Here is a 25,552-nt window from a genome sequence, read left to right on the forward strand (position 1 = left end):
TAATTAAAAAATAAAAACGTGGACAGATCAAATATAAAAAAAATATAGAAAAATAAAAGATATCTATTCAAATCCAAACTAATTTGTACTTGAAAAAAAAATTAACTGCTTAGATTTTTAAAAAATACGGATAATTTTTTTCAAGTAGAATTTATTTTATTCTTTAATTTTTCATTGTCATGCTATTGATTTTAAATAATTATTAGTTTAAAAAAATATATTTTCTCTCTGTAATAAATTATGAACGAAAATTACAAAATATTTTTTAAAAGATATGAAAAAAAATCAGAATTTCAAAAACTAAGATTTTATATCCAAGTAGCAATATAATTATTTTTAATAACTAGATTTCTAAGATTTTCTTAAAATTTCAAATTATGATTTTCCTCTCATCTTTATTTTATTTTATTTACAAATTGTTTGAAATTTTCATATAATACTTATGATTAATAAAATGCTGATTTCTTTCTGCATATGTTGTGATTTGAATTTTAAAAAATAAAGATATATTACTCGATCTATAAAAAAAAAATATGTGTTTCAATTTTCACATTGGCGGGTTGGTAAAACTAAATTTATAACGCTAATAAATTAATAAATTTTATTTGTTTATAATTATAGTATTAAAATTACTAATTCATATTTCGCAAAATAATAATGCAAATACAACAAACAAACAATATAAAACTGTAATATACATAAAAAATACTATAATATTCTAAATAATTAGTATTCAAAAAAGCATATATAGATTTATAGAACAATTATCTCAAACAAAATAATTTTCTTAAAAATATATAACAATAACTTTAAAAAAAATGTTGACCCGTGCTTTAAGCACGGGATATTTCCTAGTTATAACTTATAATATTAAAATTACTAATTCATATTTCGCAAAATAATAATGCAAATACAACAAACAAACAATATAAAACTGTAATATACATAAAAAATACTATAATATTCTAAATAATTAGTATTCAAAAAAGCATATATAGATTTATAGAACAATTATCTCAAACAAAATAATTTTCTTAAAAATATATAATAATAACTTTTAAAAAAATGTTGATCCGTGCTTTAAGCACGGGATATTTCCTAGTTTCAATCTATTTATCATAGTATTTTTTATGGTTGATTTTATCTTATTAAGTAAAACATTTGCACATTAATAACATTTCTATGTTATCAAGTTGCACCGTGACACTTATTTTCAGTAAACCATATCACAACATTTTCAAAAAATATTTATACTTTTTTTTTGGTCAAACAAAAAAAAATATTTATACTAATAATTATTATAATATACATATTCATCCTCAATACTATAAATGTAAAAAATATTAGTAAGTCTGATTGTAAAAAGCACTAGTCACTCCATTTCAGTTTAGTTGTTTTTTAGGACTCAAATTTTGTATCATAATAGTTCTCGTTTTAGATTTTTAATTACATATTTGGTAAAAAAAACAGCAACATATTTTCGGTTAAATGAGACGCTGTAAAATTAAGCGACGACCAACGATGGACAACAACATCAGTTATTTGGATAGAAAGGAAAGCAGCAACAGCAAACGTAAAATCAGTAATAGCAAAAAAAAAAAAAAGATCCATTACACTATCGCTGGAAGGTGTCGCTGCGACACTGAAACGAACAGGGTTTGTATCTAACAAATGCTAAGTAATTAACTAATTATCAATCAAAAACCATTACATCAATTAACAAATAACGGGGAAGATAAATATTGAAAAAATTGGTAACAGAGAATTAGATACAATGGCAACCCCGTAATTATTCACATCTACGTCAGGGTACTTTCGTAAATCAAAAGCTGACCGTTTCTCGAACCCGCTTACGTGGCAGCCATTACAAATGCCCACAAAAGCACTTTGTTTAGACTCATTCTCAGCCGTTAGATCAGAATCCGATTCTTTTCAATACGTCAAGTTGAGATCCCCAAACCTATCTTTCACTTAACCATGGTTAAGTCAATGTTAACCACACAACACAATAAAAACACGGAAAAGGTCATCCACTTTCTCGATAATTACGTAAAATTGCCACTCATCTCCTCTAGCTATATATTCTCCTTCTGAGACTCGCTAGGTTTGCCGAACCAATCACCCTTAGGGGACACTCAAAAAAAACAGAGAGCCTTCTTCAAAACATTTCTTCTCGAATCTTCTTTTCAAACAATGGCGATTACATCTTCTAGAACCACCACCACCAGATCAAACGGACCTGCGCTCCGATCCAAATCGCCGTCGGGACGTTTCTGCGGCGTTTACTCAAACGGTTCTTCCGGCTTCGCTTCATCCACAAGCTCGAGTTTCTCGTCTCCGTCGACGGCGTTTTTCAGCAGCCACAATCACCACAACAATAACAACCATAATAACCACCACAGATCTGCTTCCCCGACGCGTGTGAATCTCTTCACATCAGCTCCGATGACGCAATCGTTTCGTTACTCGATCGACAACAGCAGATCTATATCTCCGAATCGATCTATCGCCGTTTCGTCTAATCAGCCTAGCAATCACCATCATCATCATCATAAGATTCCGGATTCGAGGAGGAGATGTATGTGTTCTCCGACGACGCATCCTGGTTCGTTCCGGTGTAGTCTACACAAGAACGTAGCGAATCCGCACGGTCAAGGCGCAACGTCGTATCCTACGAATAGTTTGAATATGCGTAGATCTGCTATGACGAATTCGCTGGTGAGGATTGGTGGCGTTGAAGGTGAATGGGTGAGAAGAGCTTTGACTACGTTGATTAGACCGTCGTCTCATCAACTCAAGAGACGAGCTGCGTATGAGCCTCGTCGTAGCAGACTCGCGTCTATGTCGAAAGCAGAAGAAGATCATTAAAAAAAAAAATCCTCTGGTTGTTTTCAGGTTTGTTCCTTGTTTTTTGAAATCGGCCACAGGATAAATTTGCATTTCTGGATGAGCTTTCAAGATCCACGGCGAGGAATATTGTCAGATCTGCCGTGAACAAGCTGAGTCGAAATCGGAGCTGAGTTAAACCGGGTGCGAGAATTGTAAAACGGTGAAGGGAAACGACATCGTTTTTGTTTAGTTGGGTTGAGAAGGATGAGATGATGATTGTACATACAGATATTGCTTAATGAAGCAGACTAAAAAAAAAAGAAATTTCGCAAAGTCGAATCTAGAAATCTAAAAATTTGGAAAATAGTATAGTGACGAATTGGGTAACTAAAATCTGGAAAAAGGACTTAGTTGCAAATGTTGTGTTTTGGATCCCCAATATTTGCAATTTTTCTTCTCTTCATCGTTCGTTGCCTTCACTGTGTTCCGTCAAGTCAACGTTCTCCGTTCGTCGTTGACCAGTTCCGTTTGCCGTTAACCGTCGTCGTGTTCGTGTATATCCCCGTTAATGTGTGCTCCGTTATAATTTCCAGGTATGTGTCGTTCGTTCGTGTCAGGTATGTGTTTTCGATTTGTTTATTTTTTTCGTTTATTTTTTTTGTGAACGTTTGATCTGTTTTGTTTGTTTGTTTTTTTTTTTTTCAGGTTTCGTACAATGAGGAGAAGAACATAACTTACACTTACCGTTACGTTCAACTTTGGAATATTTTTGGGGGATTTTTATGGACTTTGAAAACTATGAAATTTGGAAGAGAAAAATCAAACATTTGACCTGAAAAACACGTTATGAGAGGAGGATGACCGAGTTTGGAACTAAAGTGAAAATGAGAGTGAATTTGATTCCTTAAAATGATTATTAAGGTTAATTTGGGAGCTACAGATATGAGAAAGATTCAAAGGATTCTGAATTTGGACATTAAAAAAGATTCTTGTGGTATAGATCGAATTTGTGAATCAGAGATTCCTAAAAAGGATTCGAGGTTAAATGTGAAAGATGCAAAGGAATCACACATCCTTCGGCATTAAACCGCTCATGAAGGAGATGACGATATATGGTAAATGATGAAAAGTTTAAAAGTAATTTAGGAAAGTGAAAGATGTTGGCCATAATTTTAATTATATAAATTATAATAGATAAATTCTATTATAATTGTGATATATTTTATAAATAATAGAAAATTATGTATTTTCTAGAATATTGAGTTAATACTGACCGTAATAGTAAACATTAAGTCATTACCGGCCATAACGGTAAGCATCAAGCCAATACGGGCCGTAACGATAAGCATCAAGCCAATATGGGCCGTAACGGAAAACATCGAGCCAATATGGGCCGTAATGGCAAACATCAAGCCGATACGGGCCGACACAACAATTAACGAGCCAATACGGGCTGTAACGACAAACAACGAGTCAATACGGGCTCTAATTGGACTTTGTGACCGACTCTGATTTGCTATGACATTATCAAGAAAATATTTGACTCAATCTCGTGTAGAGAATATTCGAAACGACCTTATCTCATCTAGAAGCGGTTACTCAATCCCATGAGGATTAGGGTAAAGAGACTATTCTATAAAAAGGGAGCGATATCGACACAATACGGGATGGAAATTGAGAGCAAAACAAGAGATCCAAAGCATAGCCACACGACTCAGTTCCAAAAGCATTGCTAGGGTTCCTAAATTGACTCGTTGTGCCTTAAACTCTTGTATTTGAGCTCGATACTTTGATCAATAAAAACGACTATTCAACATCTATTTCTTGTTTCCGTAGTCTCTAAACGAATCAATTATTTTTGCCTAAACAATTGGCGCTAGAGAGAGGGGCTAGAGTAAACTACGTGAGATGACAGGAAACGGAGACGATACGGCTAACATCGATGCAAATGTCGCTGCTCAGCTTGAAACTCTGACTACTAAGCTGAACGAGGCAGTGCAGAAGCTATCACAGATCGAGGCAGATAACGCTAGGTTACGGGAGGAGAACGCTTCGCTGGTGACAGCAGGGAGAGTTTGTGCCGAAGCAATCTCTAGATTTCGCGGCGTGCAAGTGAATCGGATGCAAGACCTTAACTCAACGCCTAGAACCAATAATAACACCCACAATGGAAGACGAACGGCTGGAAACTCCTTGTCAGGAAGAGAACAGCGGAAGAAACCTTGACACAAGGCAGACACTTGAAAGCCTAATCCAAGAAGAAAATTTGGATCAACAAGGAGTTGTCAACACACCGTGCATGACAGGAATCGACCATGGACAATTAGCCCACTTGGAAGCAATGTTCAACAAACGTTTGGGAGAGATGGAAGCGATGATCGAACGACTACCAGGTGTAGCTCAGCCAATCCAGAAGAGCAACTTACAGTCGTATTCCGACACACCGTTCTCTGATGAAATCGCACTCACTGAGATGCCGAGAAAATTTGTGCTACCAATAATGAAGATGTATGATGGAACATCTGACCCGGATATCCACATAGCACAATACAAACAACGAATGTTCACGACGGCCATTCAAAGATAATATCAAGAAGCTACCATGTGCAAAGGATTTGGCTCAAGCCTTACGGGGGTTGCGCTTCAGTGGTTTATCAACTTGCCAAATGGCTCAATAAATTCGTTGGCATCATTGACAGACCTTTTTGTTGAACAATTCGCAAGCAGCAGGAACCTCGAAAAGATAGCGGATGACCTTTACGAGGTACTACAGAAGAGAGATGAGTCATTACGTGCCTACGTGGGATGATTCAACAAGGAGAAAGTGTCGATACCAAGTTGCAACGTGTCTACTGCCATATCGGTATTCAAGAGAGGTTTACTCCTAGATGGCGACTTGTACAAGGAGCTAATCAAGTATCAATGTAGAACGATGGAGGATGTGCTCTCGCGGGCATGTGCATAAATAAAATGGGAAGAAAATACACTGTATCGACATCGACATTCGTCACATTTTGAATATCGCGTAGTGAGAAACGAAAGAACGACACGAGATGATAAACCTTACCAAAGACATCGAAACAAATACACTAGCGTCATAAGTAATGGTGAGGAACCTTATCAAACTTTAAACAAAACTGAAAGTGAGGAGCACAAATCATCAAAATGACAAAAACGTCAACGACGTCTCGATTTTTACGGCATGGTGATATCAGGTTATTGAAAGGTTTTAAAAGTTATCACTCATTTTTCGTTTTTAGTTCTAGTTTTACTTCTTTTTTAACATTGATAGATTTTGATATAAAATAACTAAGTTTTTAGTAGCTCATTACCCATTATGAGTGTATACTTTGTCAACTTGGTAGCCATGTGCTGATGACAAAAATCGGTAGAAAAACGCTTACCTTTGGAGAACCAGTGCTAATGAATCGACAAACTTGAAAAGTTTATGAATGCTTACCCATTGATGAAGCATTTTATAATATGATAGTCGCTGCTAACCAATTGAGGAAGCAAGCGCTAGCAAATTATGTGATGAATCACTGGATGCAAAAACTTGACAACGAAACACTCGTTAACAAGAATCTTATGGTGAGACACTTGATGCACAAATCTTCAAGACGTTCTCTACTAAAACTTAGAACTCATGTCATGAACATGGGCAATAAATCTGGTTGCAAAACAATAAAATCAAGTCATTCGATGTGAAGCTTGTCACGATACAAGATAAACATGACTTACAACACAGGACATGGTCCTAAACTTGTTCATATAGTAGTGAGGCCATTGATGCACGAATATGTGAACGATAGGCTTGCTACGAAAATTGGGTAATCACCTGAAACGCGAAACATTCGCTACAACTGCCTATTAGCGAAACATCGCTATAGGAATGTAACAAATCTGGAATCCACCTGATGGTCGGATCCAAAATTAGCAAACTTGACAGCAAAACACTTGCTAACAATAAATTTGCTATGAAACACTTTAATTGGGTCACGAACCCGGATCATGTCACGAGCATGGCATTAATGATTTGGCTATGACAAAATCATCAATGTACAACCATTATAATTCATCCCCTGAAGTTGCTACGAACAATTGTCATTTTGAGGCCAATGTAGAGTCAATGTGTAGCCAATTCAAGAAATTGGTTAGGAACAACATTGTCATTTTGAGGCCAATGTAGAGTCAATGTGTAGCCAATTCAAGAAATTTGTTAGAGACCACATTGTCTATTGAAAACCAATGTATAGTCAATGTGTAGCCAATTCAAGAAATTGTTTAGGAACCATATTGTCTATTTATAGCTGATGCATCAATGTGTAGCCAATTCAAGAAATTGGTTATGGCTGCACTGTCGTTTCTGAACCAATGTGGAATCAATGTAAAGCCAATTCAAGAAATTGGCTAATACCACATTGGCGTTTTAGAGCCAATCCTGGGTCAATGTGAGGCCAATTCAATGAAGTGGATATGGCCAAATATCGACTTAGACCAACACTGAGTCAACTGTGTATCCAATTCAAAGAATTGGAGCCAATGCGAAGTCAAGTTGTGGCCAGTTTAGGTAACTTTGGTTACGATAACTTTATCGTTTTAGAGATGATGTGAAGGCAATTCACCAAATTGACGAAGGCTAGACCGACAAATTGGAGCCAATAAGGAACCAATGTGTAACCAATTCCAGAAATTGGTTATGGCAGCATTTTGGTTTTAGAACCAATGTGGGATCAGTGTGTAACCGATTCAAGAAATTGGTTATGATAACTATATCGTTTTAGAGCCGATGTGAAGACAGTTCACTAAATTGGCTATGACTAAATTGTCATTGTTGAGCAAATGCGAAGCCAATTCATTAAATTGGCTATGACAAAATTGTCAACATAAAGACAATGCGCAGTTGATTTGATAAACCGGTGATGAGAAACATTGTCACAGGTCTTGCCATGGGATAAACATCGTCCCAAAGCTACAAAACTACAAGATCACGATGTGGATCACAACTTCATTAATGGAAGGCAGCGAATTAATTAAGTGCGAGAAAACGACTACATCTAAAGGTATGTCGTGACTTATACAAATATTTAGCTTTTCTATTTATGGTTTATTAAAATGATACCATTTGTCTATACTACTCTCTAAATTCTTACTAAGCAAATAAAGAGCGGGGGCAAACTGTTGGGCATAATTTTAATCATATAAATTATAATAGATAAATTCTATTATAATTGTGATATATTCTATAAATAATAGAGAATTATGTATTCTCTAGAACATTGAGTTAATACCGACCGTAACGGTAAACATTGAGTCAATACCGGCCGTAACGGTAAGCATCAAGCCAATACAGGCCGTAACGACAAGCATCAAGCCAATATGGGCCGTAACGGCAAACATCGAGCCAATACGGGCCGTAATGGAAAACATCAAGCCGATACAGGCCGGCACAACAATTAACGAGCCAATACGGGCTGTAACGACAAATAATGAGTCAATACGGGCTGTAATTGGAATTTGTGACCGACTATGATTTGCTACGACATTATCAAAAAAATATTTGACTCAATCTCGTGTAAAGAATATTCGAAACGACCTTATCTCATCTAGAAGCGGTTACTCAAACCCATCCCATGAGGATTAGGGTAAAGAGACTTTTCTATAAAAAAGGGGTGATATCGACACAATACGGGACAGAAATCGAGAGCAAAACATAGCCACACGACTCAGTTCCAAAAGCATTGCTAGGGTTCCTAAATTGACTCGTTGTGCCTTAAACTCTTGTATTTGAGCTCGATACTTTGATCAATAAAAATGACTATTCAACATCTATTTCTTGTTTCCGTAGTCTCTAAACGAATCAATTATTTTTGTCCAAACAAAAGATTGTGGAGAAAAAGACAGCTGATTGATGAGTAGAGAACAGAAAAACATGAAATTGAAAGGAATAAAACAAATGGAGAAAAAGAATATTACGTTGGGAGGTTCCAACTAATACGAAAAAATAAGGTAGAAAAAGTGGGAAAGAATATAAGAGAATTGGTGGTAGAGACACGGCTTCCTTATCTCGTGGGATTGAAGTTAGGTTCATTATAGTTTACTAGGTTCGGACCTGCACGTACGTGCGGAATTAATTTCAAAACCAAGTTTATTATTAAGTTTATAATATATTATGTATGTGTGGGATTGTGTTTGTAAAAGTATTGTTTTAGCAGTTGTATCAGTCATAATCCAAACTCATACCAGTTTAGTATTTGATTTGTTTTTTTTATTCGGATTAAACAAAAGGAATTATCCAATTTGTTTTTATTATATATAAAGACAATTTTGTGAATACAATAGTAAGAAAATATGGTATGTCTACTTCGGGACAAAAAATAGTAAAAGAAAGGTGGTATCTTATTTTATCATAATAGTTTAAATAACGTTATATTATTTTTTGAATTACCTGTTTCCCTCTAGTATCCATTTACTTGTCATGATATTTGACATAAACAGGTCAATGAATTTTTTTGAATATATAACCAACCTGTCCTATCTTATAAGTATATATTTTTCTAAGCTTCTGAAATTATATTCATATTAATAACTTTTTAAATTATTATGTCTATGTGACTATGTGATTTATATTTAATGGATTATATAGGTTACACCATTAGAATTTCTTTAGCTTTTAAAAATTCTAAATGGTAAGGATTGTAAAAAAATTTAGTTGAGTTGTGGTTATTTTCATTTTTGGGAATCCTTGGTTTTGTCAATCTCTAATATGGAAATCTTTTTTTTATACGGTTAGTCCTATATATTAGGATATATATATATATATATATATATATATATAATGCTGAAATTTAGGTTTTGCAATATGTTTTTTTTATAAATAAAAATATAAAATTATGATATTTCTATATCTATTATTCAAATTTAATTAAATTTAGTGAAAGATATTGAAATTGAATTTAGCATGTGGCATAGGAGGAGATAGAGTGTTTAATTTTTGTAGGATAATCGGCAAATAAACAAATTGTTACTTATGCATTGATTTTGCTGAATTTGATTCTAAAGACTGCGAGTGCCATCTTCAACTAAACTATTTGATCGAGCAAAACTTCTGAAATATAATACTTATATTGGCTTTCTTTAAATATAATACTTTGATCGACCAGTAATAACCTAAACTTCGGTGTGTCGCATGTTTTCCTCGACGCTTCAGTTTGTCATATGTGGCTATGGCCCTGTTCTTTTACATGTCGTTAGCGACATAACAAATTAACACTGATTCTTTAATAATTTTTAAAACCAGCGACTAAATATAGTGAGAGAGTCGAAGAAAATCGACGCTTGTGTCGCTTAAATACGTCGCCGGAAAAACCAGCAGCAGAAACACGGTGCACTGATTCATTGTAGATGTCGCTGGAAATGATAAAAGGTGTCGCTGGAAATAATTTAAAGAGAAAATTGCACTATAATTACAGTCGCTAGACGGTGTCGCTGAGACTCACAAACGAACATAGACTCAACGGTGTGTTGAACATGATCGACTCTCCCTCCATGCGCTTGTTCTTTGGGTTATTGAGCTTGTTCTTGTATGGGCTTTACCCTTTATTTTTATTTTATTTTTTGTCGATAATTTCATTTTGTTATCTATGTTACCCTTTCTATTTTAATAAAATGAGATGAAAAAGGGAAAAAAATAACTAAAAGCCCTAAAATAAAGAAACTGTAAACGACATCTTCTTAGTTAATCTCTTGTCGGCAACATACCCTTCTGTGTTTTGAATCTACTTTTTTGATTCGCAAAATTCTTAACAAAAAATGAGGAAGCGCACTTGACTCTTCACGGGAAGACCCACCAAACAAAGTTACAATCGAAGTTCTTTGGCGATTTTGAAAACAAAAATCTCCAAATTCATTAATGAGGTAATTCTATTCTGCATATTTTAGTTCTATGTCTGAATTGTTATTTTAATTTTCATATCTTCTGGGTTTTCAATCCACTCTGTAAATATTGACAGAGATGTGAATTTGGAATTTTGATTTGAGAGATAGGTGATTACTAAAATTGTTTTTTGGGCATCGAATTATACTCCGGTTTGGTAACTATGTTTAAATCTATTTCCATCTCCGATTACCATTTGGTATTTGATTTGGATAAAAATACTCTATATACTTTCGATTACGGGGTAAGATATATAGATTTATTTAACCTTTTGATTAAATTTTATCTTTTTAGAATTCAGGACAACAATTAAATATTCCCTCTGTTTCAAAATATAAGATGTTTTGAGTGAAAGCACGCAAATTAAGAAATAACCACTTTAAAAAAGTTCAACCAATCATAAACAAGACTGCATAAAATAATTAATAAGAAAATATAAAAATAATCTAAAAGTTACTTAAAAAGTTGAAAACATCTTATATTATGAACCAAAGAACATTATAGGAACGTTTCATAATACATTAAAACATCCTATATTATGAAACGGAGGGAGTAATTCAGAACCGAGAAAAGAGAAAAGGCGTCTCTTTAAACTCTGGTTTGGTAAAATGTTCTTTTTCTTTAAGATGAGTTCTTCACGTGACTGGATGGATTGATATGAAGCAGATGGTATGTTTTAATGTATACATCAAATACCGTTTGGACCAACAACTCTAAGGTTAGTTCTCAACAAAGCTATATTTTTAATACAATGACTATTCTCATATTTCACTTAAATTGTTTAAGTAATAATAAGTCTTAAACTTTATGAAGACTAAGGAAAAAAGTTTATTTATTGATAATTTTCAAACATAATTAAGAAAATACAAACAATTAAATAATAGAAAAATAAGATAAAATTTTAGATTTTCTTTTTAAAGAAATACCAGATCATCCGTCTAATAGACTTCTAAACATGCTTCCTTGTATGTCTTGTAGACAAATATTTGTAAGACATTAAATCTCCACCCCATGTTGAACCTTTCAGAAAAGGGATAGGAGTTTCAACTTTGATTCTTGTTCTTTGCCTTCTTTGATTGTTGTGTTGCCCTCTTTGAGTGCCTTTTTTTCTTCTTTGATTCCATGTAAAAACTGTTTTCGTTTTGTTATAAAGGTTAGTAATAAGTTGTTGTAACTTTTATGCTAAATGAAATGTAGATACATTGAAATAGTCCAATAAACAGAAAATACATTAGAAAACTTAAGTTGATGTTTGATTTAATCATGGTTTTAAGAATAACTTTACCTCAATCATCTCAACGACTCGTTGATTTGCTTCGTGGGGAACTGGAGATAGAAATCATGCTTCAGTTTGCTTTCAAGTATTGATGAGTTATTAGAAAGGTTTACACATAATAATATTTAACCCGCGAGACATGTTATGATTATACCTGTAATAAGATTTGTGAGTGTTTGAAGATGCTGTTTTAAAAAGAATAATCACTCTAAAGATTCATCTTATCGATGCTTGTTGGGTATGATTTTCAGGTATGCACTTCAACTCACCATGTTGGGTATCATACTCTGAAGAATGCACCATTGCTAGATATTGAGTGATACTATCATTGGCGGCCATCTATACTATTAAGGTGACTTTCTGGTTTATTACTTTAGGTTTGATGTGTTTGGTTGTATTTGCCGTCTTCTTTGGTTTTTATAGTAGTAATGGAGCTGATTTGTTGCGAGGATAGGAATAATGAAGATCATCGTTTGTGATAAGATTAATTAGTCGAATATTCTATGTAATCAACTAAAGATTTTCAGTTAATGTTTTGTAATTTGTTTCCGTTTGATGTGTTATTATAGAGGATGTTTAGGGATTTCATTATTTTTTTTCTAGTTTTGAATGTTGATTGTAGAGATGATAGGTCCGATTTTGTTAGTTTCAGAAAGGAGTAAGTTTTGGATTTTAATATTTTTGATTTGGGATTTGGAGTTTAAATGTTGAAAAGATTTTGATATGGTAAGTACTTAATGTCGGTAATACACAAATTTTTTATGATTAATTTGAATATTCTTTTTCCCTAATTATCCTTTCAAATCGCTTACAGGTTTTGTGAGAAGTCACTGATTGGAAACTCTGATAATCCATCCACGATCCGAGTAATGTTAGTCTGGGTCATGTAAGGTCGGCGTCTTTTTACGCGATCAGATTACTAGTTTGTCCCTAATTTTTTTTTCCTTGTTCTTTTGATTTTGGGATGTTAGGGCATTTGTATGGTATACTTGTTTTGTTTATTTTTTTATCCCTAAGTGTACTTCCCAATTAATAGTATAGATAGATCCTTTGATTAGTTTAGTCACTAATAATTATAAATATGCTACTTAGGTTTGATTTATTGACCGAGTATGAGATAATATTGTAATCTATACGTACTAGGTATGATGATGGGTGCACCTTTGATGGATTCGGTTTTTTGAGTGCGTTGGATTTATCTCTTGGTTAGATTTTTTTAACAAAAGAAAACGAAGAACTGAAGAAGAAAAGAGCAACCATTTTTAAACTATGATTAAGTAATTTAGCAACCATTTTTTAAAAATAAAACCGTAAAGCTTACATATTAAAAATGGACTAATCATATAAAACTAATGGTCGTATTTTTTTTGGATTAACTGGAAAACCCACCAGGATTAATGTTACTTTAACTTTTATTGGGGATGATAAAACTAATACTTTCGCTATTTCAAAAGATTTGATTTTGTACAGTTTCACATAAATTAAAAAAAGATTCAATATGTAGTTATAAATACACTATTTTTATATAGTAAACCATTTTCAATAACATTAACCACTAATAATTCACCAAATTTAATTATTCTTAATTAATGGTTCTTCAAATTTACAATTTATTAACATTAATTGATTGAAATTCATTGAAAATTAGTTTTTAAAAACAAGAATTAAAATCCATAAATTCAAACTTCCGAAACAGATAAAGTATCATTACTAATTGTTTGTTCTCTAAGTTGGAGTGTGGTGAAAAGATCAAACATAAATACATTTTGATAGGAGCAATTGTTTTACTATTTGAATCCCAACATGCTTTTGGAGTGAAAAAAATTCTGTAAACATTTGTAGCTTACATCTGAAAATTTAAAGAATTATTTTTATTTGAATATTGTAATTATATTTGACATTCTTTTTTTTATTATTATCTTAGTTGACATGAAATAATTTAATTTAATTTCTATCCCTTTTTTTTTATTTTTAAAATCAGTAGTTAATTTGTGAAATTAATTTCATATTTTTATCGAATAAAAAATAATTTTAATCATATTTTATTTTCATTTTTCTCTTAAATGAAATTGGTTAATTTTTAAAGTTTACTAGATGACTTGTATATAACCATGCGATTATTATACAATTAACGTAGGCACTAAAAATTTTGTGCAAAATAAGTAAACGATGAATTACTTCATGTCAGTTTTATAGATTAGATGGGTCAATTAATGACATGACTTTTAAAAATATTTAATTATTAATTATAAACAATATTCTAAAATATGTTAGGTAGTAATTTGGAGTTAAAGTTGGCCTCCTGATTAACTAATATTGGAGAATTATTTAATATTTTCATATTTTATTATTGTAAATATATATTTTTTTATGTAAACATATACATTTTGATTTTAGCATATATTTGATATTTTATATTGTTGAGGTTCATGCTCATAAAGTCCAAATCTATTGAGTCAAAATTTCTCGTCAAGCTAAGTGCAAACTGGTTTAGGATTGATCAATTCTCAAGTGGAGATTATAAATATGAGAACTTGTTTCCCGAGCTAAATAAAGATAAAAAGTAACTAAGGTTCTAACTCTATCCAAGTAATCAAAGTTTTAACTCTACTCAAGTAATCAAGGTTTAACTCTATTCAAGTTAAACGGTTTGAGATAAGAGTTTGTAGAGGTTTATGTTCATCAAGTTTTTAGATAGCTGTTAGTGTTACATATATGCGGATTTGAAAATGTTTAAACGGCACATTTTTGGAATTTAAGTAGAGTAGAAGCTGTTACAAGTTTATTGTTCAAGTTAGAAAATTTCATTTTTAATTTGGAACAAACTGGTTATACTTTACATAACTCCACAATCTGTATATAGACAGAGCTATCAATATTATCTTAATTACTGTAATAGAAAATGTTATCATGAATTTTAATTCAAGATTATAATGATGTAATCAGTTTTGTTTTTTTTCGTATGATGTTATCATTATCGATAGACATTAGAGTTGTTTGCAAGATAAGATATTTGTAAGGTTCAACCGACCTCCTAACAAAGCCAAACCTTAAGAGATGAGCTTTGTAGGCTGGACCATTATACTATATGTAATTTATATGGACAAAATTATAGATGCACCATTATTTGTGGGGGTCTCTCCCTTTTGCTTTCGCTTCTCTCTATCTTTCAGTTGTAACTTTGCTAAAATCGTCTCCTCCAAGTTTAAACGTTTAGAGAAAAAACAAAAACAAATTCAACTTGTCCTCAAAAAATATATTATAATATATTTTCACTACTATTCTAATACATGATCATTGAAGACTATTTATTTGCTTATTATCTGGTTACAATTCCTTAGAGAATTACTACGACATATATACAATTACTCATCCGATCACGTCGTCGTTCGTATTCGTAGCATATATACTAGGTCACACGTTTGTTTCCACAAAAAAGAAAAATATATATCATCAATAATCAACCATGGGTTTACCACACAATTTTTGAAATTGTTACTCACATGCCATATTCTAGATGACCTCTTCGTGGAATGTAAGCAAATTCTAAAATCTTTTTTAACCTCATCTAACACGAAACTCTTAAAGACGTCCTTGAAAACATAATTAGATCCTATTTTCTTTTTAAAACTGCCAAATATTTCTTTCATTAAAAATGGTGTATTAAGATTAAAAGAAATAACAAAAATCAATACATGATGTATATAATGGTGGTGGAGGCTATCAATTTCTCATCCACTCGACAACAGCTCATCACAAACTAAGCAACTACTATTGCTCCCATTAAATTATTAGCAAAGATTCTCATAAACGTAAAAGTATTCAAAATGCTAAAGTTCTTAATTAGCCTACTTATCTATATGTTGATGTTGCTATCAATTTCGTCAACATGTTATTATCAGAAATTGAATTTTTATATAATGGAATGTCTATAGTACTCTAGGATAAAAGAAAAGATAAAGATGAAAAGAAAATGATTCGGATAATGTCTTTGTTCTCATACATTCATGCACTTTATGATGAATCCAACAAAAAGCAAAGCAAAAAATCAAAATTTTTAGGTCTATGTAACAAAGAAATAGGCGTTGGGATGTGAAAAGGACTCATGTCCCACAAGCCACACCAGTTTTGTGACACCACATGGTGATGCTTCTGATGAGACCACAAAGAGATAAGGTTTTCTGTTTTTGTGTTGTTTGAGTTTTGGCCATTTCCTTCACCAAATGTCAAATCCTTTTGAAACTTACAATTTTCATTTTTGGAGGCATTGCTTTAAGGTTTTATCGTTTTAGAAGTTAGGAACTCTTTCACATGTATGACCCACTTCCCATATATGACACTCTTCTCATCTATTTAATTTACTTGTCTAATTATTAATTAAGCATATTTTAGGCTAATCATCAGATTCAAATATAAAGTAAGCCCAATAAAAATAAAAGAATCCAATGATTGAGCTCGTCGTCACCTTGCTGGTCCATAACATATTATGATGTACGAGACTGATGTAAGCGTAACATAGATTCTCGATAATGATTAATGATGAATTTAAAAGACTTTCCAAATACATTTTTTTCATCTTATTTCGCCATATGCACAAAACCATAGTTAGTTCAATGAAGTATACAATTTCTTTTTTATGTAGGAATATGTGGTAAATTCGTTTGAATTCGGATTATGGCAGTTTGATCCCACCAATTGAATGCAAAACTTTTGAATTGTGCAACCGCAACAAGCTTATTGTTCCTACTATTTCCATATCTCTCATCAAAAAAATCGTTGTCCGCAAAGATCTATCTATCAAGACAAAATTCGAAAATTTGTTCTCCAATATTGGGCTTCTTTATTAATAACGAGAGAGGCCCTGGTGACTGATTCTTGATTCTAAATCCAATCTCTATATCATAGATTTGTTTAGCGAGAAAACGATCAATCTTCCACCTCTAGAGTCAATCAAAGGTGGCCAATATAATCTTGAGCGAGTTGGAGATAAAGAATTCAAGGAGGTAGGAATTAGAGATCATACCTCTTGTATCATCCAAAAAGCCAAAAATTTGAGAGGTCTTTTATGGGTAGATGAGAAGAAGGAAGAGTACGTTCTTGTTTGGTACTTCCACATCAGTCAAAATCATATGATTGAGTATATAGCCGTTTGCAAGAACGGTGAAGATCATTACCGTGAGATACTAACACGCTTGGGGTTACCAGTCATATATGATATGGTACTATTACCTTTTGGTGACAGTCTTTACGTCTCAACGACTAGTGGTTACATTTATAAACTTGATTTGTCTGGAAAAGAAGTTTTAGAGACTATATCATTTCTTCGGCCACCATATCCTTCGAGTGATGATAAAACAGTACTTAGCAATAACATTGCTGTTACAATATCAGGAGAGGTTTTATTGGTTCAGAGGATCTTTTACCAATCAAAAGGGCAAAACATCTTCCGTCTTTACAAAAAGGATCCTAATCATAAAAGGAGGCCGCTTGTTAAGGTTGATTCTCTAGGTGATGAGGCCATGCTTCTTGATTTGGGTATCACCGTGCCTGCTGATCGTAACCTTGGTATTGAACCAAACTCCATATATTTCACTCGTCATGACCGTTCTTGTAAACGTGGATGGGGAACTTTGCACCTGGACATATGTGTGTTCAACCTTGCAACCCAGAAAATCAAATGTTTCCCGTGGCCAAGTCTCTCCAAATTAAAGCTCAAGGATCCTCGATGGTTTCTCCCATCTTGATTTTGTTTTATTTTTGCTGCAGTTTGGTGTTCTTGAGAGATTTGCACACTGATTCTCTTCTTTTATTTTATTTTTGCTTTGAAAACATATTAAGGACATGAATTGAATCGTAATCTTAGTTGGCAGTCTTCTTGAGATGGTGAGCGAAACATCATAAAACACATGTCATCATAAAACATCATAGATACTGAGCATCCATATATCTTTTTATACATCATAGTACCGGACAAAATATATTTGATTTGTATAAAACAATCATATATCTTTTTATAGACTATACAAACTTCATAGAAAGTTAAATTTTTAAACTAAATTAGGTTGTTGCAAGTTGTCAACTTATAACGCAATGTCTCTTTCCAAAAACCATTACTCGAACCTAGTAAGAAAGCATGGAATTAACCATATCTTTAAAACTCTATTTTTCCTTTTGATAACCTTTGTGTGTGTGTGTGTGTTTTCCTTTTAATTCCTTTGTGAACTTTTATTTTTTTCCTTTCAAACCACAACTATTCACATTGATTTGATGGGTTAAAAAGTGAATAAACGGGCAGGCCCAAAACGATCTCGTTTAAATAAGGGATTTTTACTTTTCCCAATACGACACTTTTATCCGGCATCTTTCTTTACTTGGAGTCTTGGACGGCAAGCAGAGGCAATTCTGAGTTCTTCGAGCCTCTCTGTGTTTGGGTACCGAGGTTAGTTTCACTAATTCGTGCATTGATAGTTGGGTTTGTTTGTTTCAATAGGAATTATATGTGAATCCCTTGTTTCTGAAATTACACGTTTGAAGCTTACGTATATAACGATTGCGTTACATTATTTGTTAAAACTCAAGTATATATGTTGCCATAGTTGTACAAGACTCATGATTCAAATATGTTAAGTAGCGTGATGATCTTTGATTTTAATGGTTCCCTATCCAATTTTGAAGATTACTCCGAATCAGATCCTAATGAAAAGCTTATATAGAACGATTAATACTCACTTGCTCGTTTTCTTACTTTTGTTTGCTACTGTGTGACTCATCATATTTAGCTTTTGATCAATGTATATTTTTTTTTTTAGGAACGTATAAAAACATGGAGACTCCTAATTCTAGCCTTTGGTCGGAGCTTCCGATGGACATATTAACATCTGTGTTCGAACGTCTAAGTTTTGTGGATTTACACCGCACTAAGATCGTGTGTTCGAATTGGTACTCGTGTTCGAAACAAACATTGCTCTGTAAGGAAAGACCTCCATTGCTGATTCTGTTTCCAGAGAACGATGTTTGTGCTCTGTATAACCCGGATGAAGCTAGGGTTTACAAAACTAAACGAGACTTTTCAGGGATCAGATTCTTGGCAAATTCAGGCAAATGGTTCCTGGTGCTAGATTCTGTTTCAAATCTCTATATCATTGATTTTTTTGGCGAGAAGAGGATTGATCTTCCACCTCTAGAGTCGATGAAGAGGGATCACTATAGTCTTGAACGAGTCGGAGATAATGAATTCAAGAAGGTAGTAGTACACGGAGTCGGACGTCCCTCAATTATCTTCCTGAATGCGAAAGATCTAAGAGGTCTTTTGTGGGTAGATGAGAAGAAAGAAGAGTACGTTGCAGTCTGGTACTTCAACGTGAGTCACAAGATTCCGATTGATTATATTGCGGTTTGCAAGAACGGGGAAGATCATTACCGTAGGATTCCAACACGCTTGTATTATCCAGCCATATCTGATATGGTACTCCAGGGTGGTGGTGGTGATAGTCTTTACGTTTCAACGAGTAGTCAATGTATGCAAAAACTGGATTTGTCTGGACAAGAAGGTTTCAAAGATTTGACCAAGAATGATGATACCCTTATGCCATTTCGTCCGCGTGATCATGTTTATGAAACAACAGTTAGCTATAACATTGCAGTTACAACATCAGGAGAGGTTTTGTTGGTCCGGAGAATCTTTAACGAAACAAGGCATAGGATCTTCCGTTTATACAAAAAGGATCCTAATCCAGGCCCTGATGCTATTATCAACGACCCGAACCCGCTTGTTGAGGTACATTCTCTAGGTAATGAGGCACTGCTTCTTGATTTGGGTATCACCGTGCCTGCTGACCATACCCTTGGTATCGAACCAAACTCTATCTATTTCACCCGTCATGACCGTGCTTGTAAACGTGGCCGAAAACCTTCATGCCTGGACATATGTGTGTTCAACCTTGCAACAAAGAACCTCAAACGCTTCCCCGGTCTCTCCAACTTGAGGCTCACGGATGCTCGATGGTTTCTCCCGTCATGATCTTGATTTGTTTTCCTTTTCTTGGAGAGATCACACCTTTTTGTCTTCTGTTATATTCTTTTTTAATTTTATGTGTATCGAATAAGCTTCGGAAACATATTCAACACTGGAAACTTTTTCTTTTTGCAGTTTCGTTTTTAACTCGCATTAGTCTAATTTTAGTCTAACATTAGAGACAATTGGAAAAACATACGTTTTTCAAACTTAAATTGGTAAACTAGTACATACACTATTCAAAATTTGAAAAAGAGTCAATGGGATCCGTCAATGAGATAAAGCAGCTGTAAGATAGAAAAATAAGGAGAGAATGGTTAATTACACCTCTCCTATCTTGTTATATTCAAATATTTGGTAACATAATTTTTTTTCTTCAACTTTTTTCACGCACAAAATATTTATGTTTTTTTCTCTACATTTTTACATCCATTTTGTTTGATGATTTTAATTGTTTATGTTAAATTTTTTTTATAAGTTTTGTATCTTTACACCTATTAAGTGTAAAGATTCCATCTGTACACATTATTAATTGTACATATATAATTATTTAATGTGGTGATGTTAAACACAATGATTCTTATGTACAACAGTTGTGGTGTACATGATTATTTAGTACACGAGTTGTGGTGTACGCAATAATTTTGTATAAATTACATCTCTACACTTAATAATGTGTACATCTGTACACTTAATAAATTGTACGGATGTATATAATATATTAAAAAATTATTAAACAAAATGTATATGAAAGATAGAGAAAACTATATATATTTTTTTTTACTTGAAAATTTTGAAATAAAAAGTTATATTACCAAATAGTTGTGTAATAATATTGTGTACAGATCACATCTGCACACTTTATAAGATGTACAGATACAAAAGATATATATAATATTTTTAAAAATTATTAAACAAAATTTATATCAGAAGATAGGGAAAAACATATAGATATTTTTTGTTTGAAAATTTTTGGAAAAAAATATTATATTACCAACTATTTGTATAAATAAACATGAAGGGAATGTGATGACATAAGAAAAAACAAAATAATAAACAAAATATTTTTTTATATAACTCACTAGTTGTTGTTTTATATATAGTGATATATCATGGTTTTTAGGTGTTTTTAGCCATGATATAAGTCTTATTTATAGAGTCTTTTTGGTATTTTTAGAGTCTTTTGAGTCTTTATAGGATTTAGCATGGATGAGAGCATAATGGAGCTAAATAGGAAGATTAATCAAGCATTGAGGCTGAGTTACGAAGTTGGGAGACAAGTTCAGAGACTTGCATCGGTCGGTGCAAGTGATGGTAACGATCGATGAATCATCCAGCAGAAGAATTGGAAGTTTTCCCACAAGTTTTGAAGATTTACAAAATTGCCCCAAAGTTTCCATATTTGCATCATTAGTCCTCATTCGCGTTTTTAAGAATATAAATAGGATTTTTGGGTCATTGTTTAGACCTAAACTTTATTTTTCCTGCAACCTTTTGAGAGAGAAATCCCTGAGAGATTTAGATAGTTTTTGGAGAGAAGAATCAAGACACCTTCCAGAGAAGATTCAGAACTCCTTTTCTACTTCTTTTAATCTCTTAATGCTATCTATTTTATTCATGATTTGTGTTCTTGCAATTATGTCTGAGTAGATCTCTTGTTAGGTTCAGGGTTTTCATAGGGTTTTTATGATTTATTAGATCTGATATTTTTAGGATTCTTTATCTTTATAGATCTTCATCTTAGGTTGTTCTTCATATTAATTCTTGATTGATCACCTAGAATTAATACCTAGGAAAATGAATTGATATGAGAATATAATTGATTTTCCTGATAAAACCTTTTGATGAGCAAAATTACTTTCTGCAAAGAGATTTGATTTAGTGATTTTGTGAACAATCTAAACTTGTTTTTAAAGCTGATTTATTACCTAGAATTTTGCAAAGAGATTTGGATTTTCTGGTTTTAAATTTAGATAATATTTGCAGTGAGAAGTGATTTATTTTACAAAAGAGTTTAGAGTTCTAGATCTGATCTTAATTGCTTGAATCCTAATTTATTGATTGATTTAATATTTCATAAATTCCTGAGAAATTCCCTAGGCCTAACGTTTTTAATTCCTGAATTTACAACACTTTTGAATTCTGTTTTTGCATTGCTTTTAAATTAATATTTCTGTTTAGCATAATTAAAAGATTATTAAATTTATTGTGTGATCTAGAGTCCTTGTGGATACGATTCCTAAGTACTACAATTGATCTCTTAATTTGAGAAAGTAACTCTAGGGTAAATTTGAGCTTATCATGTAGTGTCAAATAAAGAAATAAAAAAATAAAGAAAGAAGATAAAAAAAAATGAGAGACGAGAAGATGGAGAGATAGAGTGTGTGTTAATATAAGAAAAAAACAAAAAACACTAAGGGGGAGGTATTGATTTAGGATTTAAAAAGAATTTTAATGACTTTAAAAGTTAGGTAAAATATGTTGTTATTCAATCAAGACTTTTAAAAACTCTTTAAAAATTTGGTGTTATTGGTTGTGGATTTGTAAAAAGTTATCTAAAATCTTGATAAATCTAGTGTTATTGGATTAAGAGTTTTATAAAGTCATTAAAAGTTTTATGTTATTCAAGTAAAACAAAAGAATCTTGGATTGTTAATGAATTCAAATTTTATGTTATTGGTTTAGGATTTTATATTATTTCCTTCATAACAAAAGTCATGAAAACTCTTTCATCAAATAAAAAGATTTTACAAGATTAGAAAAAACAAAATCATCAAGATTTTAAAAAACTTCATAAACAATCTCTTAGAATCCTTCATTTTTAACTTTCGATTTTCTATGATTCTAGCAATCAGCAAGAACATAAAGTCATTAAAATTCTTTCTAAATCCTAAACCAATACCTCCCCCTAATGCCCTTATTCGTAATTTAGCATATTTCAACACTACCCCACCATTTTATCCTATCTCACTCATATCTATTACACAAAGTGAAACATGATTGTTTCTCTAAATTTTAAATAGTGTTTGTACTAGATTTCTAATTAAGTTCTAAAAATGTACTAAAATGATAAGAGACCCTAATCCTAATACTCGATAGTTAATTTTGTGTAATTCTAGGTATCGAATAACTGAATTAGGTTTCTTAAATATACAGTAAAACCTCTATAAATTAATAATGTTGGGACCAAGACATTTTATTAATTTATAGTGATATTAATTTATTAATTTATAGATATATTTTTAATTGTTTTTTTTTTAATTATGAATTGGAACAATTATAGCAAAATAAGATTAAACTTTCGGATGTTATAAATTTTATGGTTTAGGAATTGAACTTGTAATATTTATAAAGCATTATTGACAGTAAATTACAAATACTATAAACAAATTGACTTATACACATGACATACAGAAATTCAAATTTATGAATAATAATAATATTAATTCTCATATTTTAATAATCTGTCTAATTATCAAATTGTAAATGATGCATATCTAAAAATTAAAACTTTAAAATTTAATTATTTGTATGACATGTTATAAAATATTTTAGAGATATCATTATAGTTTGAAAATACAACATTACAAATGTTCTATAGAAATGAGTTTTAGGAGAAACATACACTATTATATCAGTATATATATATATATATATATAAAAATTTATATGATTATTAATTTATTATATTATTGGGACCATATTTTACATTGAGATTTCAAAAAAATTATTATCTTATTATCTTATCGAATATTGTTAATTTTTACACTGACCCGACTTGGGACCAACAAAATTTATTAATTTATAGTGATTATTAATTTATAGAGTATTAATTTATAGAGGTTTTACTGTATATGCATGTTAGAAGCTTATACATTGCTAATAAAACTGTTAGATGTTGTATTGTGATTCATGTAATTGAGAATACGTTCTTTTATCTTTTTTAATATGGCCTTGGCATTTTCTTTAATCGGGTAGATGCTGTATTGTGATTTTTGGGCAGATTCTTGTTTAATTTTGATGTTCCGTTGCAGGTGTTTTGAACTTGTCTGGTTTAAATTGACAACGTAAAGCTGAAGTGGTGACACCAAAATTTTATATATTCTCTTAGCTCGTTTTGATTACTTTTGTTATATATTACCTCTGATTGTCTATAACTCAGGTCTGCAGCTAACTTTTGGTCAGTATAAAAACTAAAAGCATATGGAGACTTTTTATTCTGGCCGCTGGTCGGAGTTCCGTATTGACATCTTGAGATCTGTGTTGGAACGTTTTAGTTTTGTGGATTTTCACAGTATTCATGTGTTCGAATTGGTATTCGTGTTCCAAACAATCGTTGATCCGAAAAAGCTGATCTCCTTGGCTGATTCTGTTTCCAAGGAATAGTGGTTGGTTGTGCTATGTAACCCGGATGAAGTTAGAATTTACAGAATTAAGTAATAAATCGAAGACAATGAAAAGAATATTTCTTGTGTATTATTCAATGGTATTTTACATGGCTTTATAGAATACAATGAGATCTTATAATATCTAATTACAATCAATGTAATATACGATCACAATCGTATCAATTAACCTTGACCAGATATTCGTTAACTTGTTGCACAAGTGCGGAGCTGAATCCGTAATACCCTCCCTCAAGTTGGAGCGTGCAAGTCTTGTATGCCCAACTTGAAACAAAACTCTTTATACTCTGGTCCGCCTAACGGTTTAGTGAATATGTCTGCAAGTTGTGAGTGACTGTTAACGTGTGACAAACATATGTTCTTGGAGACGACTTCATCGCGAACAAAATGACAATCAACTTCAACATGTTTGGTGCGTTCATGAAAGACAAGATTTGTGGCGATATGAATAGCTGCCTTGCTATCAAAATGAACAGACATGGACTCAACATGTTGCACCCCAAGCGCTGCGAGAATCCTTTTAAGCCATATTAACTCTTGTGTTATATATGCTAGAGCTCGATATTCTGCCTCTGCAGATGAGCGACTTACAACCTTTTGTTTTCTCGTTTTCCATGATATAGGTGACCCTCCAAGCTGAATGAAATAACCAGTCACTGACCTCCTGGTTAACAGACAACTCGCATAATCACTATCGCACCAACCGTCGAAGTGAAATGGTGTATCTGCTCTCAATAAAATACCTTGACCTGGATTGCTCTTCAAATAACGAACTGCTCGAAAAGCCACATCCCAATGGTCTTGTCTCGGCTTTTGCAGAAACTGAGCAAGAGAGTGAACGCAATAAGCCAAATCAGGTCTTGTTACTGCCAAATATATCAACCTGCCAACAAGCCGTCGAAAAGGAGCCGGATCTTGCAATAGTGGTGATTGAGACAAGGCTAGTTGATGATTCGATTCAAGAGGAAAAACGACAGGTTGAGCACCTAACAGACCTGTGTCAGAGATAATATCTAGAGCATATTTTCTTTGACAAAGATACATACCCGTAGCGTTGCGTGCCACTTCAATCCCCAAAAAATACTTCAACT

At 32.5% G+C, this 25,552-nt stretch overlaps 3 protein-coding genes across 3 annotated transcripts; all 3 read left to right on the top strand.

Moving 5' to 3' along the window:
• LOC104706851 (protein fork head-like) lies at positions 2,096–3,970 on the top strand. The gene is made up of 2 exons (XM_010423078.2): positions 2,096–3,422; positions 3,535–3,970. The coding sequence occupies exon 1, from the start codon at positions 2,194–2,196 to the stop codon at positions 2,866–2,868; it is 675 nt and encodes a 224-aa protein (XP_010421380.1). The 5' UTR covers positions 2,096–2,193; the 3' UTR covers positions 2,869–3,422; positions 3,535–3,970.
• On the top strand, positions 6,562–17,785 carry LOC104709377 (F-box protein At5g25290-like). Its single transcript, XM_010426003.2, has 2 exons — positions 6,562–6,659; positions 16,957–17,785. The coding sequence occupies exons 1-2, from the start codon at positions 6,562–6,564 to the stop codon at positions 17,783–17,785; spliced, it is 927 nt and encodes a 308-aa protein (XP_010424305.2).
• On the top strand, positions 18,252–20,087 carry LOC104706852 (F-box protein At5g25290-like). Its single transcript, XM_010423079.1, has 2 exons — positions 18,252–18,480; positions 18,851–20,087. Exon 2 carries the CDS (start codon positions 18,865–18,867, stop codon positions 20,059–20,061), a length of 1,197 nt encoding a protein of 398 aa, XP_010421381.1. The 5' UTR covers positions 18,252–18,480; positions 18,851–18,864; the 3' UTR covers positions 20,062–20,087.

The sequence above is a fragment of the Camelina sativa genome, chromosome 8, assembly GCF_000633955.1.
Source record: "Camelina sativa cultivar DH55 chromosome 8, Cs, whole genome shotgun sequence".
Taxonomy (NCBI): Eukaryota; Viridiplantae; Streptophyta; class Magnoliopsida; order Brassicales; family Brassicaceae; genus Camelina; species Camelina sativa.